Source organism: Hipposideros armiger, unplaced genomic scaffold, assembly GCF_001890085.2.
Source record: "Hipposideros armiger isolate ML-2016 unplaced genomic scaffold, ASM189008v1 scaffold_0, whole genome shotgun sequence".
Taxonomy (NCBI): domain Eukaryota; kingdom Metazoa; phylum Chordata; class Mammalia; order Chiroptera; family Hipposideridae; genus Hipposideros; species Hipposideros armiger.
In genome coordinates, this window is record NW_017731350.1 from 4,540,451 (window position 1) to 4,560,226 (window position 19,776).

At 38.2% G+C, this 19,776-nt stretch overlaps 1 protein-coding gene across 5 annotated transcripts in view; it reads left to right on the forward strand.

Annotated features, from left to right (window-relative positions):
• Positions 1 to 19,776, forward strand: part of ITSN2 (intersectin 2) — a 118,303-nt gene that overhangs the window by 25,542 nt on the left and 72,985 nt on the right. For all 5 annotated transcript variants that reach the window (XM_019647845.1, XM_019647988.1, XM_019648077.1 and 2 more), the window contains 11 exons: positions 3,323 to 3,415; positions 6,095 to 6,158; positions 6,951 to 7,114; positions 8,304 to 8,510; positions 8,665 to 8,761; positions 10,157 to 10,296; positions 15,102 to 15,165; positions 15,705 to 15,842; positions 16,292 to 16,377; positions 17,085 to 17,347; positions 18,182 to 18,331. In XM_019647845.1, coding sequence (XP_019503390.1) covers positions 3,323 to 3,415; positions 6,095 to 6,158; positions 6,951 to 7,114; positions 8,304 to 8,510; positions 8,665 to 8,761; positions 10,157 to 10,296; positions 15,102 to 15,165; positions 15,705 to 15,842; positions 16,292 to 16,377; positions 17,085 to 17,347; positions 18,182 to 18,331 — 1,466 coding nt within the window. The remainder of the gene's footprint in view (positions 1 to 3,322; positions 3,416 to 6,094; positions 6,159 to 6,950; positions 7,115 to 8,303; positions 8,511 to 8,664; positions 8,762 to 10,156; positions 10,297 to 15,101; positions 15,166 to 15,704; positions 15,843 to 16,291; positions 16,378 to 17,084; positions 17,348 to 18,181; positions 18,332 to 19,776) is intronic.

Here is a 19,776-nt window from a genome sequence, read left to right on the forward strand (position 1 = left end):
CTGTTGTTCAGCATCTTAGCTGTGGAGGGCAGTGTCACTGGCCCTCATATGTGGGATCCGAACCGGGGCCCTCTGGCATCCCAAGCGAGTTCTTTAACCATCGCGCCACTCGGCCGGCCCTGGAGAGCTTTTTAAAAATTAAGTAGCTTGTGCCTCATCCCCCAGAGATTCTGATTTAATTGGTCTGCTGGAATAGCCCCCCCCCCCCCCCCCCCCCCCCCCGTCCTCTAAAGTTCCCCAGGGGATTCATCCAGGGGTTGGAAACCTCTGATGGAAGGCATTGGCTAGTCAAGTATTGCCTGGGACATACTTTATACTTTTGAAAGCACCTTTCCATACACCATTATTACCATTCTTAGGTAAGAAAATAAAGGGTGAGGAGGGTTAAAGAGTTGCCCAAGTCACAAAACTGGTTTGCACACAGACAGGAGCAGAACCTGCACTCAATTCCTTCACGCTCCACTGCTGCTGTTAACTCGGAAAGAAAGAGCAGAGGTGCGTTTGGAGGTGCAGTGGACACAGGCAGAGACCGTGCTGCTGGGGTGAGGGCAGAAGAAAAACCTCTCTGCCACTGACGGAGGGAAAGGATCCCTTCTTGGGTCTAAGATTCTAGACTAATACCCGAAGAGAGATTGCTCCTACTGTGACTGAGGGAGAAGCAGGAAAGTCCTTGCCAAGGCCAACCATAGACACAGGGAGGAGTTTGGATGCCACACGGGGAGGGGCAGGAACACAGAGAAAAATCCCCCACTCCGGGTCCAGGTGTAGGGCCTGCCTAAGACTGAGTGCAGATCAGGATCAAACAGTAGTCAAAGCCATGCGGGGTGACAGACCCAGCAGTCAGTTAAGTCTAAGGTACTTCCGGCAGGTAGGAGAGCCACACCAGGGCATTTTCTTGGGGAAAAAGGTCCCAGGGGCAGTTGTGAAAGAGAAGAGGTTATTTTAATGCCTCTCCCACCTCATGCCTCTCTCCAAGGTGTCCCCTCATCAGCTGCCTGGCTGTTGCTCTCCACCTCCACAAAATCTAGGTGTCCCATTTGGCTACAACTTCACTGTGATTCGGAAAAGTGCAAGAGGAACAAGGACATTTTTGTACACCCAATTAGAATTACCTTGGAATTCTCTAGGTCTCTTTTAGCTGAGCAGCCTAGAGCTGGAGGATATACCAACCAGACCTACCGCCATTGCTGTTAGGAGCAAAGAAAGATAGGTCTTGTCTGAGAATGGTCAGGGTAGAATCCTGGGTTTTCCCAATAGGTCTGTGTGTCCCCTACCCCCCACCTTTCAGTCCTCATTGTTAGCTAGGACACAGCTGAGATGAGGATGATCCTGTTCTGGGGACAATTCATTCAGTGGCCAATTTGTCGTACTTTAGGGAGTGTGGACCAGGAGGAGGTGATGGAAGTGGAGTCAGACCTTAGCGCCTTGTTGAGCAGCTTTTGTGACACATGATACATCAACGTCATAGTGCACCTGGTCCAGAAAGCTGAAAACGGCATAGATCTATTTCAAGGGCCACGGTAGTGTGGACGTTGTGGGCTGATTCATAACCTGAAAAAGAGTCAACAGTTTGAGGGGCCACCAAGAGCCTAAGAGAGGGATGAAAGGTGCGATGTCGTCCGTCTGCCAAGAGCCAAAGCGGGCAGTGCCCTGTGCAATGAGGCCTCCCCGACCCCCGCCCCCACCCACCCACGCACACCCACACCCAAACAGGAATCACAAGTCTGGCATACAGTGGTGTCCTCTGTGTCACAAACAAGAATGGGCCTTAATCAGCAGCTTGGTTTCCGTCTAAATGAGAGAAGGGCCTTTACCATGAGTAAGTAAGTACATCAGTGACCCAGACATTCAGTCAGCAGTTAAAGTGTGTTTTCAGTTTGCAGCTCCAAAGCGGGTGTCTTTACTCTGTCAGTTGTAATTTTCCAAATGGCAAACCAAACAGCTGGGCCATTGGCAACAGCCCAAACATCTGAGTTCTGCCCACTGAACAGGATGACCGTGTCTCCTTTTGGTTCTGCATAACTCAGGCTGAACGGTTATGGCAGCCCACTGGACACCATCAGCTTCAGCTTCCCTGAAGCATCAGTGAACCAGGCCCAAGCATTTCAGGGCACCTCACTGATTCAGTAACTTTGCTTCAGACAGTCACGTAGGAATAATTTCTCCTCAGAGAGCTAGCTGCCACCAGTTTTGTGTAAAGCCATGATGCCGTTGGGCCCAGGTTATCTGTGTTCTTGAATTTCCATTTGACAAGCAAGGCTTTGGGGTCCTTCCCACCTTGTTAGTTGTGAAATTCGAGTTGGCCCGCTCCAAAAAGGAGCCTACCAGGCCAGAGAGGCACTAGGTCTCCATGAGTCAAGCATTGAAACCCCAGAGGGCACTTCCAGGTGGAGGCTACTGCCCTTTGCCAAAGACTCCAACTAGCAGAATCCTCAGCCACAGAGATTTGTGTGGCTCCAATACCCAGAATGCAGTTTTGTTGGGGTTTACCAGCCAGTCTTGCTGGTGGAATTTTTTAGTTTAGCTAGTAGTAGTATACCAGTGTTAATTTATTTGTTTTGACAAATGTACTGTGGTTATGTAAATTGTTAACATAGTGGAAACTGGACGACAGGTATATAGGAACTCCCTACTATCTTTGTAATTTTTCTGTAAATCTAAAATTATTCCAAATTAAGATTATTTTAAAAAGTACTAGATGGCTCTCCATACCTTCCAGGGCAAAGGTCAGATTCTTGAGGACCCTTTACAATTCATTCCTCCTACCTGTTTCTTCCCACCAGCTCACACTCACATGGCACTTTAGCTACTCAGTGCACTTCCTTGACTCCTAATGCTCTGCCCTTTTTGTGCGCAGTGCCCTTATCCCACCTCTTCACATGACAAAATTCAAGCCAAGCTTAAAGGCTCTACTTCAAGCTTACCTTTCCTGTTATCTCATCCTTGATGCTTCTAACTCAGTATTAGCACAGCTTTGTTTATATTTCTGCTTAGGATGCTTCAGAATTTAACACTGTAAATGCTGGTAGTCATTTTCTAGAGTAAGAGTTCCTTGAGGATGGGAATAATACTCATCTTTGTTGCCCATTTCCAGTGAGTGGTATATAGTAATTGTTCAGTAGATATTAGATGAATGTGTGAAAAGTCTTAGGGCTGTGCTATATATGGTTATGATAGAGCTTTATCCTTTGTGTCACTCAGGTATTAAGTACTGTCGTTAAACAGACATTTGTGATTCATCATATTTACATTTTAGAATTGTATATATCTAAGCATTCTCATATATACACTATAAATTCTTTGTCTTCCATTTATGTTTTAGGAGGGCCAAACATGTGGGCTATTACTTCTGAAGAACGGACTAAGCATGACAAGCAGTTCGATAACCTCAAACCCTCAGGAGGTTATATAACAGGTTTGTGTTTATATTTTCTTTATGAATCACGCTCCTTTTTGTGTAATATCTTAGACTTAGTTTTTATTTGACTGCCATCAGATTTGTATTATTAAGTGATAAAATTCATAATAAGAAGAAATATTGCCATTTGCAACAACATAGATGGATCTGGAGAGAACTATGCTAAGTGAAATAAGTCAGACAGAAAAGGATGAAGCATAGGATATCATTCATGTGTGGGATATAAAACAAAAAGCAACAAATGAAGAAACAAAAAAACTCGTAGACACAGATTACAGATTGGTGGTTACCAAAGGGGAAAGAGGGCAGAGGGAGGACAAAGAAGGTAAAGGGGATCAAATACATGATGAAGGAAGGAGACTAGGCCTTGGGTGGTGAGCACACTAATAGAGGGTACAGGCCGTATGATAAATTTGTACACCTGAAATTTATATAATGTGATTAACCCATGTTACCTCAATAAATTTAATAAAACATAAATAAATGAAAACAGTTCATATCAATCAGAATTCTAGAATTTTTAAAAGATGGCTTTCTTATTTTACCTGGAACCATCTTAATTTGTTGTTTTGGATTTGGCATGTGGACAGTCTTTTCCTGATCTGAAATGATAGTCAAGAATTTCAGTTTCATTGTCCAGTTTCACTTGTAACATGTCTAGAAATGTTTCAGTTTATTTTTTAAGGTAATTGAGACTTTTTCCCCCCAAGCAAATTTATTAATGTGCTTTTAATATGTTGTTCCAGTTACTAGTATAACGACCAGTATTACCAGAATCTAGTAGAAATACGGGTTAGATCCATTTCATTTAAAAGTGATCTAGAATTTTTTTTATCTGGAATCTGTTTTCATAACACTTAGCTCTCTGTCTCTGAGAGGCCATATGAGCATTGACTGTTGATGCTAGCTAGCCCTTATTTTGGAAAAAGACCTCCAGATCCAAAGGAGGATTAATTTAGGTGTGTCTTTCAAATTTTTTTCTATAAATTAAACTTTTTGTCTGTGCCAAAGCACCTTAGTGCTTTACTTACAGTAATAGTATGTGTAATGGCTAATATTTATCAGATTTGTACTATTTCAGATACTTTGGTAAATGCATGATCTCATTTAGCCTTCACAACAACCCTATGAGGTAGTCACTGTTATTGTAGTCTATTTACAGATGGTGAAGCTGAGACTTAGAGAGGTTCTGTAACTTGCCTAAGGCTGCATAAAGGGTTAGTGTTGATCTGGTCTTTGAAATACCTCAGACTGACTTTGGCATTCATCCTCTTAACCATTGTAGTTTAATGTTATTTGCACTTCTATAATAATACCATATTTTGCTGTGTATAATGCGCATTTTTTTGCCCAAATTTGTGAGAGAAAAATAAGGATGCACGTTATACATGGGTAGTACTAATCCCATAGCTGTATAAATGTTTTTAATTCTTTTATTTATGCTTATGAGTTAAAAGTGTAACTCTAGAAATCAGTAATGATATCCGTATGCAAAATAATATCCTAGAATACAGTAATTGATTTTGTTGAACTTACGATGAACTTGCAACAACGAAGAATTTTTGGCCTTCTATGATAGGTAAATATCATAAATTTGTTACTGGTGCATAAAATTTCTTGTACCTTGTATCTGTTCTTTTGTAATTATTTGTTACATAAAATTTCTTGTACCATAATATGTTAAACATAAATGCTAAAATTCCTTTGTAATACAAAAAACAAGTACCTAAATGTAAACAAATAAAAATTTGAATTAAAAAATTAAAGCGAAAGATTTTTTTCCCTGAAAGTTTGGGACAAAAATATGGGTGCGCATTATACACGGCAAAATACAGTCACTACCTTACCTGATATCAAGGTTGGGATTTGATTGCTCTTCTTTTAAGTTAATAACTTAGCGTGTTACAGACTCATGGATGCCAGCAGAATACATGCGATTCCAGTGTCAAAGACAAAACACTTTATTATAATACTAATGATACCGCCAACAGCATGAGCATCGGCATGTTTCTGTCAGACTCCCTTGTCCCCTAAGTCACACTGGGACCATGCAAAGATCCCAGAAGGATGCTTCACATGCAGTGGTTGTGTTACAGGAGAGGAAAACTGAGCTTGAGGGAACCCACCATCTTTTAGCAAGTAGTAAGCAAGCTTATTCTTTGTCCCAGAGGAAAAGTCCCTCAAGATAGCTCACTGCAATCCCAATTCTGAGAAATGACCCAGGTGGAAAGCAATTAGGATCTTGTATTCTTGGCATACACAGCCAGATATATAGGATTGTGAGAGACCCATGGAGGGCCATGTCTTCTAACACCTGGTATTTTTTATTTAGGACTCTTCTAGGGGAATAGTGTTTTTAACTATAAATGTTCTTAAATAGGAATATTATCAAATAAGACCTCAATTATTGTGGAAAAACTAAAGTGAATAATGTAATCTTTTATAACTGATTAATGCATTTAACCAGTTGTGACTTTTTTGTTTTAGAATATCTCCATCTTATTAGTATAATGTAAATAATTTTATATGTGTGTTTCTGTTTAATTTTTTATGATTGAAATTAAAATTATAATAAATCAATAACACTATTATTTTTGCCCATTATTATTATTCAGAGATATTGAAGTAATTCCATTTACTAGTATGCTACTTGATTTTTGTTTTTATTGCCTTTAGGTGATCAAGCACGTGCATTTTTCTTACAGTCAGGACTGCCAGCTCCTGTTTTAGCTGAAATATGGTAAATTGTTTTCTTTCGTAGATGAACTTAAATTTCTGATAGCCTAGTTTTGTTTTTAATACAGTTTAACATAAAATTGTTTTTACTTGTAGTTTGTTTTTATTAAGTAAGAGTATTCAGCTTTTTAGAAATAAATTTTATTGAGTAAATGGCTAAAAATCAGTTGAGGTTTTGTTCTACAGGACAAATTTCTAATTTCCTTAGAATTTCTGTGGAAAGAAGATGTGTACGTTTCCATCGAAGAACACGTCTTTATAATTTGGCAAAGTCTCAAAATCTCTCTGTTACTTTTTCATTGTTTCATTTATTTCATCTAAACCCAAAATTATCCCTCTTTTCCTCTATCCCTGCTGTAAAGAAATGGTTCTTTATAATATGTAGGGTTTTGTTTTTTAAGGTATTTACAGTGAATGCCAACACCTACCCCATTTTTCTTTTCACTTGGAATATCCCCATGCTTGGCAAAGTACCCGGCACATAGTAAGCATTCAATAAATATTTGAACAAATGAATAAGTTTAGAATGATTATACTCTTGAATAATTTTTTTCCATTTGTACTGGTGGACTTAATCTCAAAGATCTCTAGATTCTATATAGACTAGCAGTATTTTATTAGAGGCTATCTCTGGTCAGTGTTTCTTAATGTACAGGCTTCAGCTTTTTGACACAAACACACATTTAATGAAGTAATGATCTATGTGTGAATGCTGTGCCATTGTTTTTATTTTATCATCATCCTCAATGGTAATGTTGACCCTACGTACAGTCTACCCACCTCGCTGTCCTTGTAGGGCTTTGTCAGACCTGAACAAGGATGGGAAGATGGACCAGCAGGAGTTCTCCATAGCTATGAAACTCATCAAACTGAAGTTACAAGGCCAGCAGCTGCCCGTGGTTCTCCCTCCTATTATGAAACAGCCTCCTATGTTTTCTCCATTAATTTCTGCTCGTTTTGGTATGTATTAATTTAATTAGCTGCATTTGATGGTGAAACTTGATTTCTAGGCATAATATTTGGGGATCAGAAAAGGATTTGTCTGCATAAAATGGCAGTCCCAGACTCCAAGTTCATTTCCATGCATGAGCTAAGGAATGTTAAATTCAGTTTCCTAGCTGGGGTGTCCATGTGTCCCCGTTTGCCAGGGACAGTTCTTATTTATGTCTGTTGTCATGACGTCAAATCTGGTTAGTGTTCCCTTTCATGATTCCCAGATGGATGATAAATTATATGATCCTCTCATTATAGCTGTTCCTAAATACTATTCCTAATTAGTTACTTCTGTGCTTTGTGTGAGTAAACAGAAAGAATATGAACAATTTTAAACTCACTTGAAGTGGTTTAATTTGGGGGATAATTTAAAATTATACATAAGTAGAAATTAATTTAAAGGTTAATTAGTCAGCTAATTTTAGGGCTAAAAGTTGAAGACTTTGTGCTAATTAATTTACATATTCATCAGAAATAACCAGTTTTCTACTAATTTTGATTAGTCAGTTTCTTATATGTGAGAAGCACTCATTGGAATGAAATATTCAATTAGATATCTCTGTATCTGAAACATGTTCCTACACTCCAGATATAAGATCTTAAAACACTAATTTCTTTCACTGTTGCAGTGAACTCTAGTGATGAATACCAAATCATTGTGTGACTATATTTATATAGTGTACTTAGTATTCTGCAGTTAGTAAGTGAATAAGAGTCATCACTTTGTTCTTTTGGGTGGCGGTGGTTTGGGGAGTGATAGAGAGAGTGTGTATGTGTGTGTGTGTAATTCAACAGCACTATATTTATTATCCACACACACAAACCCATATTTGATCAGGTAATACATTCTCTCTTTGATGATACGAATATTAAACTGGGAAAGGCTGCTTAGTTTTGTTCATAATGCTGGAAGAGAATTTTTACTCCATAGTAGGCATTCTCTTAGTTCACGTGGCTCAGAATATTGATATTAAAAGCAGTTTGCCTCCCTCACCGCTGAGTCAAAGCTGCTTTCATGAATTTTTTAAGACTAGATAGTTTGCCCACAGTGTTTCTGTAAATACTGGGTCTGCTCACTGTACTGTAAACTTGTTTTCTGGCACGTGTTTTATAATTGATTCACTAACACTAGAAATGTGTTCTGTTTTGTCTTCAGGAATGGGAAGCATGCCCAATCTCTCCATGCCTCAGCCCTTGCCTCCAGTCGGACCTATAGCAACACCCTTGTCCTCTGCGACTTCAGGGACCACCCTTCCTCCCTTAATGATGCCTGCTCCCCTAGTGCCTTCTGTTAGCACTTCATCATTACCAAATGGAACCGCCAGTCTCCTTCAGCCTTTATCCATTCCTTATTCTTCTTCAAGTAAGTACTTTATGTCTAATGAGTCAATATTTCATAGAAAGAAAGAGTTATGTTCACATTCCAACAGATAAAAATTTCCTTCATAATTTGTGATATTGTTTGGTGTGAACCTTTTTCATTTTTCTTTTCTTTCTTTCTTTTTGTTTTTTTTTAGCATTGCCTCATACGTCATCTTACAGTCTGATGATGGGAGGATTTGGTGGTGCTAGTATACAGAAAGCCCAGTCTCTGATTGATTTAGGATCTAGTAGGTATGAATACTTGAATCTTCCATCTTTCTATGCTTTCAATAAAGAGTATTTAACAAATGACTTTTTTTTTAAAGCTTTGAACTTATCCAGGTTTTACTTTATAAAGGCCAAATGTAAATACTTAAGGTACACTTATTGTATATAACTCACATAAAATATTTTTTTAATTTTTAGGATTATTAAATGCCTATATTTTACTTTTACATATAAATTAAAAACATTCTGATGTATTTTTAATCAGTCAGTTTTTTGCCCAGAGCTACGTATTGTCCTTTAACCGATGTATGTGTTTCTTAAAACATCTCATAATTGTTGCACATTATTAATTTCTTTCTTGAGTGAATTCTGCCACTTGAGTATCCTTTAATTTCAGAAAGCAAAAAAGCCTCAATGTTTATTTATCATCTCTTATATATGTCACAATAATAGTCTTTAAAATTAAAAAAAAATTTTTTCAATTACAGTTGACTTTCAATATTATATTAGTTTCAGGTGTACGGCATAGTGGCCAGACCTTTACACAACTTACAGATTTGATCTCCCCACAAGTCCAGCACCCCCACACCGTACATAGTTATTACAATATTATTGACTGTGTTCCCTATGCAGTACTTTACACCCCTGTGACCATTTTGTAACTGCCCAGTGGTACTTCTTAATCGCTTCACCTTTTTCATCCAGTCCCCCAACCCCTTTCCCACCTGGCGATCGTCTTTTTATTCTCTGGACCTATAAGTTTGTTTCTGTTTGTTTGTTTATTTTGTTTTTTAGATTCCACACATAAATGAAATCATATGGCATTTGTCTTTCTCTGACTTATTTCATTTAGCATAATACCCTCTAGGTCCATCGTCATTGTTTCAAATGGTGGGATTTCAGTCTTTTTATGGCCGAGGAGTGTTACATTGTATGTACCACATCTTCTGTATTTTATTATCTCACAATAATACTCTTGAAAGCAGTGACCCAGCAGACTATTTTGTATTTAGTAATGGGAAGTATGCCCAATCTGTCCATTCCTAGCTTAATACCCACTGATTGTATGACTTCATTTCCTTTTAACATCACTGATCCATAGTTTATAGTTTGCCCGTGTAAAAGATGAGACAGCAATACCTTTTAAGTTTGTCCTGAGGATTAGACGTAATATTTGTAAAGGCCCCAGCACAATACGGGGCCTGGCACATAGTAAGTTCTTGATATGTGATAATTCTATACTTCATGTGGCATTTGCTTTCCTAAGAATAAGGATAATTGCTTGAAGGTTTTTCAGTATCAAACACAAAAGCAATTACTACTGTATTATAGAAGGTATGATTCTTACTGTCTCTGCCTTATAAAGTTTAAATGTATTTTATTTAGTAACATAAAAATTTTAAATAAATTTTGTTGTAGCTCAACTTCCTCAACTGCTTCGCTCTCAGGGAACTCGCCCAAGACTGGGACCTCAGAGTGGGCAGTTCCTCAGCCTTCAAGATTAAAATATCGGCAAAAATTTAATAGCCTTGACAAAAGCATGAGTGGATACCTCTCAGGTAAGCAGCATATGGTGCTTAAGAACATGAGAGAGTTCATTTTTTTAATATGGACTTCTATTGAAGAACTTTTATTTGAATTGGTACTTTGTAGCTTATCTAAAATTTTAACATCCAAAAAAATTTAGCAGGGATTGGATAAGTACAAATAATGTAAGTTGTATAAGAGTTCAAAGATGGGTATAACTTGATGGTTTCTTCAAAGTTCTTACAGTCAAGTTGAGCACACAGATATACACCCAATTTTTTGGAAAAGAGACTTTTCCCTTGAGAAGATTAAACCTCATCCTCCAATGCAGTGAACACATGACAAGAGGGAGTGTGTGGGACTTAGCCTCAGCTCAGTTTCCTGAGAGACCCCTTCCTCATTGGGTCTTTCTCTGCTTGCCTTTCTTAAAACCTCATGTGAGCATGGCTCACCCATTAATGCTCCAACCCAAATATAGCCATAAAACTTGACTTTAGATCCCCATGGAATATTTGAGTCCATGCTAGAACAAACATCCAAACTTAGAAAAATGAGGATAGTGGAGGATACCTAAACAAAGGGTCATAGGCAACTAGAGTTCCCACTTTCTAACTTTCCCCACTCTTCACTCAGCAATGAATTTCAATTTAGGCAGAGTAAAATAAGTGTTTAAAAATAATAGCGTTTTAAAGTGCTAGGGAACATAGAATGGGAGATATTAATACTGACAAGATCAGATAAAACATTTTATAGGAAAGGAACATTTAAGTTTTATCATGAAAGAAAGAGTTAGAATTTGAACAGATGGCGAAAGAAGGCGAAGATTTTTCAGGGTGACAGAGAAGAATCCTTAAGAGGAAAAAGTACATGGCATGTTTGGAGAATGAGAAGTAGTCCATGAAATAGGACTATGGGGTCTCTAGTCATGTCTATGGGGCAAGGGAGCAGTAAGATTTTAGGAATTGATTGGACAAGCAAAAATATAGAGTATTTTCTTTAAAAGATTCATACCTATATGATAAAAGCACTTTAAAAACAAGGAAATTAATCACACAAAATTCAGGATAGTAGTTACCTGTTCTAGAGACATGGTGTTAAGTCAGGGAACACAGATAGATTCAAAGCATTTAGCAGTGATCTTGTTCTTAAGTTGGGTGGTAGGTTCATGGGTGACTTTTATTATTATACTCTATAACTTACAAATACACTATATTTTATATGTCTCAGATGTTACATAATAACTAATATTCTCTGTAATTTTATCAAATCATGTGAAACAAGGTATACTATATTTTAAGTAAACCCTTTTAAATTGTTTACATTTTAACCTCTCTGAAATTGAGATGTGTGTTACCATCAGTGGTATGTTAGCACTGTGTTGTGGTTTTATTGGCAGTATTCATTTCTTTCTTAGTGTTACATAAAATAATGATGGCATCTTATAACCGATGGCATCTTAGATTCTGTGAAATACGGTATTCAAACATACTTGAGATTAATGTAGTCACGATTCCCATTCTTTGAAAAAATGCACTTGTTTGAAACCTACATTTTGCATTAAAGAACTTTCCGTTTTTCATATTAACAAAAGTGAACTAAAATGACATGTACACAGATGTTCATGGCAACTTCATTCAAAACATTTTAAAAAGAAACAGGCTAAATGTTCATCAACAGGAGATAAATTGTGTATTTCTATAACAAAATAAAAACGATGAATAAAAATAAAAACTAAACAGCAATAAAAACGATGAACTGCTGATACTTGCAACACAGGGATGCATTTCACGCACATTGTATTGAAGGAAGCCTGGCACAGAAGATCCATACTATTTAATCCATTTATATGAAGTTGGAGAACAGGAAGCCTCACTGGTGGTGATAGAAATCAGAGTAGTATAGTTACGCCATTGGGAAGGGGCCATGTGCAAACCTTCTGGGGTGCTTGAAACTGTGTATCTTGATAGGGGTGTTGGTTGCCATGTGTGCATCCCTATGTAAAAACTCATCAAGCAGTGCACTTAAGATTAGTACACTTTATGTAAGCAAGTGTAATACAGTGTAAGCAAAGGTGGTTTGTGTTGGAATATGAAGGCCATGGTCTCCTAATGTTACTTTATTTGTATATGCCATATTATGTGAAGGTGGTGTATTGTGTTGTTTTTAGAGAATGTTGTTATTCTTAGATCTCCAGGAGTAAGCTTTATATCCATAGTTAAGGGAAGGATTGATTTTCTTTGAGAAGAGAAGTTGTGTCCTGGAACTGAGCATGAGCCTCAGGTGTGTGAGGATGGGGCTCACCTGGACTTATACATTATGCTTTGTTTAATGAGGGTTGGTGGTCTAATTTTTTTCCCTTTTGTTCTCCCACTTCTCTTCCCCCTAAATCCTAATCATAATTTATTTAGATTAATTCAGTGACTCACATATTGCCTGGCCTCAGTCACACATCTTCCAGGCACTCCGAGGCACTGGAATGCAGAGAGAAGACAGGGCCCGTATCTTTGAAGAGTAACAGATCACATAATCACAGAATTTGATTGATGGTTTGAAAGTGCTGTGATTAATATAGATGAGAAAGTGACTAACTCTGAGGACATAAGACACTTTCGCAGAAGAGATGACATGTGAGCTGGATCTTAGAGGATAAATAGACTACCAGGTAGAGAATGGATGGACTGGCATTATAGGCAGAGGAAATAGGATATTCAAAAGGTTGGCAGACCAGCAGTCCATGTTCCAGTGAGTTTTTCTTAGTGAAGCACTCTGCTGGCTCCTGTAGCCCTTTGTATTATTCAGACTTTGCCTGCACATATTTAAGCCTTCCACCAGGACGCTTTTACCCATTCACCTTCCTCCCTTCTTCCTCCTGTTTGCTCTATTGCCTGATGCTAAGGGATCACCTCTGTTATCTTTGTCCAAGAGCTGAAACATTAGTTATTGAGCCTTTTTTTTAGATTTGAAATAGCCTTCCATTGCGTTTTATTGAAAGAATCCTCCTTTTAACACAAAAACATACTCAAAGCTCACTTCCATCTGAAACTTACTGAGGAATAATTAATTGGATGAGGCTATGAGCTTTTTCCAGTGTTTCCTTATGTGATTCCTCTTAAAAGGCTAAAGAAGAGAATAAAAAGATTACAAAGTTATATAAACATTGAGTTGCATGTTATAGTACATGGTATGTTAGTGCTTGTTCCATACAGTGTGCATAGCTTTGATTATCCAGACCGCTGTGTCCAAAGCTCAGTGAAACATTGGGATTCATGGCATTTGTGCTACCTTTGTATGGGGAGCAGTTGCTGGGCAAGAGTTGGCAGACATCTTGCTCTCTTCTGTGCAGAGTCGTTTGGACCGACCTTGACTCAGGCTGAGCCCAGAGTAGGGTCTGGCTCTTCTGGTGCTGATGCCTCACTCACCTTCGAGTGGGAGGCAAAGCACCTGCTTTACTGACTAGAGATGTTCCCTAGAGAAGCCATATGATTTCATCCGTGGTCAGAAAGCCACAGTCTGGCTCCTCGTCAGGAGCGACTGTTCCCCTGACACAGATGGGGATTTTCTGTTCTGGAATGTACTCACTGAAGGTCAGGAAGCCTGTTACAGAAACACATTTTTATTTTCTCAGGGAGAGAAAAGTTGAACAGTTTACTGTACATAGTAAGCATTCAGTGAATGTGAGCTATTACTATCAGACACTATCGTGTAAGTCCCCATTGCACCTTAGGTAGAGGAGAACTTCCAATTACAACTTTATTCATCACTTCAGCAAATATTTATTAAGCATCTATCTACCAGGCATGCAGTATACGTTAGTGAATAGAGCAAAGTTTTTGTCTTTGTAGAAGTTATAATAGCATATATTATGGGAAAATGTTACATTACAAACTGTGATATGAGGCATGAAGGAAACAAGCAAGAGTGTATTGGATGCTAGGGTGGGCAGAGAAGGCCTTTCTGAGAAGGTAACATTAAATTGTAACTTTAGGGGTGAGAAGGACCCAGACACGCAATTATGTAGAGTTGTAGGACTTGATGTTGGATGTGGGTGTAGAGGAGAGGGAGGACTCAAAGGCAACTTTTTTATTCCTGGCTTGAGCCACTTGGTGGACAGTGATGCCATTCATAGAGAAGGGAAGACAGAGGGATCATGGTTTGGGTGAAGATTAAGAAGAGGGTTGAGAGAGTAGTTTTATACTTTGGTTTGAGATGCTGGTGAAATACATAAGTAGATTTTTCAGTTGGATATAGAAGTCTAAACCTAGAGGCGAGGTTTGGGCTGGGGATGTATATTTGGGAATCCTCAGCCTCTAGATGCTATTTAAAGTCATAGAAATGGATGTGAACACACAGAAAAGAGTGCCCAGGACAGATCCTTGGGGAATGCCAATATTTACAAGTCATTTAGAAGAGGAAGAGTAGAGGCAGAGGAATGATCAGAGAGATAAGAGAAGATCTGAAAATGCTAAGGGAACTTTTACACCCAGTACTTTGAGTTGTACTGGGTGTACAAGGAATTCCCCAGACCTTGGCCTCTAATACCCTCTGTGCCGGTGGCTCAGTCCTTCCTGCCAGTCACTTGTGTACTGTTATCTTCTGAAACGAAAGGGGAAGCATTTGGCTCCACTGAATCTAGATTTTCAACTCCTTGGGGGCAGGGAATGTGTTTCTTTTGATTTCTACTGAATGCTCAGTGCCTGGCACATGGTGGAAACTGATGTGAAAATTAAAAGTTCAGCATAGCAGCAGTGTTGTTTTACAGAGATAGTTATTTAGGTTTGCATAACTTTAAAGAGGCTAAAGAATTTTCTCTTTTTAACGGTTTTCCCACTCTTATCAGGTTTTCAAGCTAGAAATGCCCTTCTTCAGTCAAATCTTTCTCAAACTCAGCTAGCTACTATTTGGTGAGTTTGTCCATTAATTACGATTTTTAACTGTACATCCTCTATTATAAGAAGAATATTGTTTCTATAAAAGTTTGTGACTCAAAGATGATCTGTAAAAGCAGCCAACTGAAAGTTAATACAACCTTGAAAGCAAATTGAAGTGTGCAAAATGTTATTCTTTAGTTGGCATTTAATTATTTTACAAGTAAAACTAGTTTGCTTTTATATGCCTTCTATGAAGAATTGGAGAATATCTCCTTTTTAATGCAGAACTAAAAGTGATTTGATAGGTGAATTAACCATGGAACAAGACAAGCCACCTTTTCAGGAATATTTTCCTTTCTATTTCAAAGTTCCTTCTCTTTCTTTTGTGATATGAAATTAAGGGTGAAAATTAGCTCACTTTTCTGTATGTTTACATTTCAATAAAATACATTATCCTAGCTGTTTTACTATCATTATCCTTGCTTTAAAAATAAAAAATTGAAACTTTTGTGAAACTGTTTTACTCCAAATAGACTTTCTTTCTAAGTTGTGAATTTTCACATTTTCCTCAGGACTCTGGCTGACGTCGATGGTGACGGACAGCTAAAAGCTGAAGAGTTTATTCTTGCTATGCACCTCACTGACATGGCCAAAGCTGGACAGCCATTGCCCCTGACTTTGCCTCCTGAGCTTGTCCCTCCAACTTTTAGGTGAGTGCCCCTGGAGGTGGACAGGGTGGTGTTGATCACGTGGCAGACAGGATTATTGCTTTGGGATTTCCTCTAGTGTAGTGGAGTTAAACATTTACACTGCCATTCAATTTTGGTATTTAATGAATTACCCTGGGAAGGAGTAGAATTTGAAGTAGGTATGTTTCCACCATGTAACAGATAAGGAAATTTGTGACGAAAGTGATTAAGTGTAATCTTACCCAAGAGTAGTGATGGCTGAACCATGATTTGAATCTAGATCTCTCTGACTTGACAAGCCATATATTGTTGTACATTGTAACTACAGACCATACAGTGTTTTAAATATCTTTAATAATATATTCTAAATATTGAATTGCTGTAGTCATTAACAGTCTATATACAATAGTCTAGTCTAAAATTTCCCAGACAGCCGTATGATAAATTTGTTTGTTGTTTGCTTTTCTTAGAGGAGGAAAGCAAATTGATTCCATTAATGGAACTCTACCTTCATATCAGAAAATGCAAGAAGAGGAGCCTCAGAAAAAATTACCAGGTAACATTGAGTGTCTATGTTTATAATGAGTTCTCTTAAATTTTACCTTGAAATATAAGTGACTATTTAGAAATTTTACATTCTTAATATTTTATATGCTATATGAGAAACTATTTGATGAATGGGATGGATGTTGATTTCAATAAAATTACGATCGTCAAAATTAAGGGAGTATGTAGGAAGAAGTGACAGTGTGTGTGTTGGTAAGAGTGTGTGTATTAGATACCCTAATTAAAGTGTTTCTCCCACTTTAAGAAAAATTATTAGAGCAAGCTTTATGATGACATCCTTAGCTTTAAAGTTTAAATATTGGTTGAAAAAATACATATGTGTAGATATTTTAAAATGTCAAGAAGTTAGTGACATATGCATATATCAAATAAAACAAGTCTATACTGGTTGTCCTTGAAGAAAATGCTGAGAAAAATGTTGAAAAGTATTTTTATTGGCAGGAATAGTAAAATTATTTCTCTCATGGGCGGATTCAAACTTAGACATTGTTTTCTAAGAATATTAAAATGTTGACTATTCTTAGGAGAACGTCAATATTTTACTATTTACATATGAGTTAAAATTATCCTTAGGAGAAGTACCCAAAGAGTAATAGCACTCAAAGGAACCCAAGGCATGAGTATGTTGAAACTGGATTGCAAGCTCTGTGGGCTCTTGGTTAATGGGTGAGAACGCTGACAATACACCTTCTTTAGTTACTTTTGAGGACAAGCGGAAAGCCAACTATGAGCGAGGGAACATGGAACTGGAGAAGCGACGCCAAGTCCTGATGGAGCAGCAACAGAGGGAAGCAGAACGTAAAGCCCAGAAAGAAAAGGAAGAGTGGGAACGAAAACAGAGAGAATTACAAGAGCAAGAATGGAAGAAACAACTTGAATTAGAAAAACGCTTGGAGAAGCAGAGGGAATTGGAGAGACAGCGGGAGGAAGAAAGGAGAAAAGAGATAGAAAGACGAGAGGTTGTTTTTAAGTTATTTTATTTCTTTAGAAAATCATTACATTCATAATAAGTGGCTACATTACATTTGATAAAAATTTGTTGTTTTTGTTGTGCCTTTTCCTCTGCATCATTCATTCATATTATTTTATACAGATCTGAGTCTTGCTTGCGAGGGGTTTTCAGGGCCAATAAGTGCTAGAGAAATCATGTCTGCAGGTGACACTCAACCAAAGGAGGGTTGATGGCCAAGCTGAGTCGAGTGAGGGGCTAAGGTTAGTGAGCCAGAGGGAGGAGTCAGTTTGATCAGGTCATTGAACAAAAGTAAGCTTAGGATCCAGAGTAAGAGACCAAGAGTTGGAGAGGCAGAAAGTTGCGAGTAGGGGTCAAGGGCTAGAGAGGAATCAGGAGGCTGGCCTTGTGCTGGTCCTTGGGATAAATAGTGCTGTGTGGGGTCCCTAGCTGTGTTTTAAAAGTCTGGGCATGGAGCACAGTAAATTATGGTGGTACTGACATAATATGAATAGAAGTTGTTTTCTTCCTTGGTACCAGAATATGTTCTTTTAACATTTATGTTTATGAAATCATCCTTTCCTTTTGTTTGTTAAGAGAAAAGTAACTACAATAAGAAGAGTGTCCTGTGACTGAATCAAAGAGTCGGGTGTATGAAGTCACTTTTGTGGAAATGGTGTGCTCATTGAGGCCCCTTGATAAAGCTAGATTTGCCCAGTTAGTCTTAGGCACTCAAACCCACTAAGTGATAAATGCTGTCTCACTTTTATCTGTGTCCTCCCATCAGTTTTTGAATGATGCAAAATTGTTCATTTAAAAGTTAACTTTAAGTCATTATTTTCAGGCAGCAAAACAGGAACTTGAAAGACAACGTCGGTTAGAGTGGGAGAGAATTCGTAGACAGGAGCTTCTCAATCAGAGGAATAGAGAACAAGAAGAAATTGTCAGGTTAAACTCCAAGAAGAAGAGTCTTCATCTGGAGTTGGAAGCACTGGTATGGCTAAAGTTTAAGTCAAATTTATCAGAATGATGCTGGAGTTACCTGTTGAAAAATGTCATTGTTTTTTAAATCTACCTCATGAATACTTTATGTTTTAATGCAGCTAAACAGTTAAATTTTCATATGTGCTTTTTTTTTTTTTAGATTTTTATTGGGGAATTGGGGGAGGGGAACAGTGTTGAGGAATTGGGGAAGGGGAACAGCCAAGTTGTTGTCCTTCAATCTTAGTTGTGGAGGGCGCAGCAAGCTCAGCTCAATTGCTGTGTTCAATTAGTTGCGGGTGGGCATAGCCACCATCCTATGCGGGAGTCTCCTTGCGAAGAGTGCACGCTCTATCCACTGAGCCGTCCTGGCGGCAGCTCTGCTCAAGGTGCCAAGTTCAGTCTTAGTTGTGGGTGGGCGTAGCCACCATCTCGAACAGGCAACCTTATTGTTAGGAGCACGTGCTCTTACCACCTGAGCCATCCTGCCACCTGTTGGCAGCTCAGTGGCTCATGTGGGAATCGAACTGGTGACGTTATTGCTCAGAGCTCACACTCTTGAGCAAGCTCTTAACCAACTGAGCCACTTGGCCGGCCCCTCATATGTGCTTTTTAACTGGACAGTATAGTTTACTAATAAAAGGATAGTGACTCAGTATGCTGAGAATTATGTGTGGTCTCAGTTCAGATGCTGACAAGCCATGTACTCTTGGACAAGACATTTCCCTTCTTTGTGCCTTACATTGCTCATCTGTAAAATAAAATGTTGTGCTAGTTCAGTAATTTTCATTTTTCACGTATGTTTCTGGAACATCGCCTACAGAGGAATAACCAGAAGGTGGGAGAGAGGAAGCCATGATGGTGGACAGTCTCGTCTCTCCCCAGATCTTCCCACACTTCACATCAGAGAAGCTCCACATTTATCTGCTTTATGTTTACTGGCATTTTTTCTAAGATTTGCTTGGAAAAAAAGGTTTCTACTGCTAAAAAGAAAAATTTATTTGAAACTGCTGACCTAAATGATCTCTTACTCCTGCCAGTTCTGCAGGACTGTGGTTATTAACTAATACCAGCCACTATACTTACTAGTTTTTGCACCTCAGATGTCAGAGGGTCAGGTTGTTAAAAGACTTTGTATGACATACAAGGTGAGACGGTAGAAAGGACCTGGGTAAGGCATACTATTCTACTGTGACCCTAAAATCCCATAAGTCTGATCTAGTAGTTTAGTAAGATTTTGCAAAAATGCATATGTAGCCATGTGGTAGAGCCAAATTTAGATCTTATTTAATTATAGTCTAACATTTTATTTGATTGATGATTTGAATTACATTTTAAATATTATCACAATATTTTTCATCAGAAAGGTAACTTTTATATCTTTAAATGGATAGGAAAGAATACCACAATTATTAATCATTGCCATGGTAATACAAAACAGGCCTAAAAACCTTAACT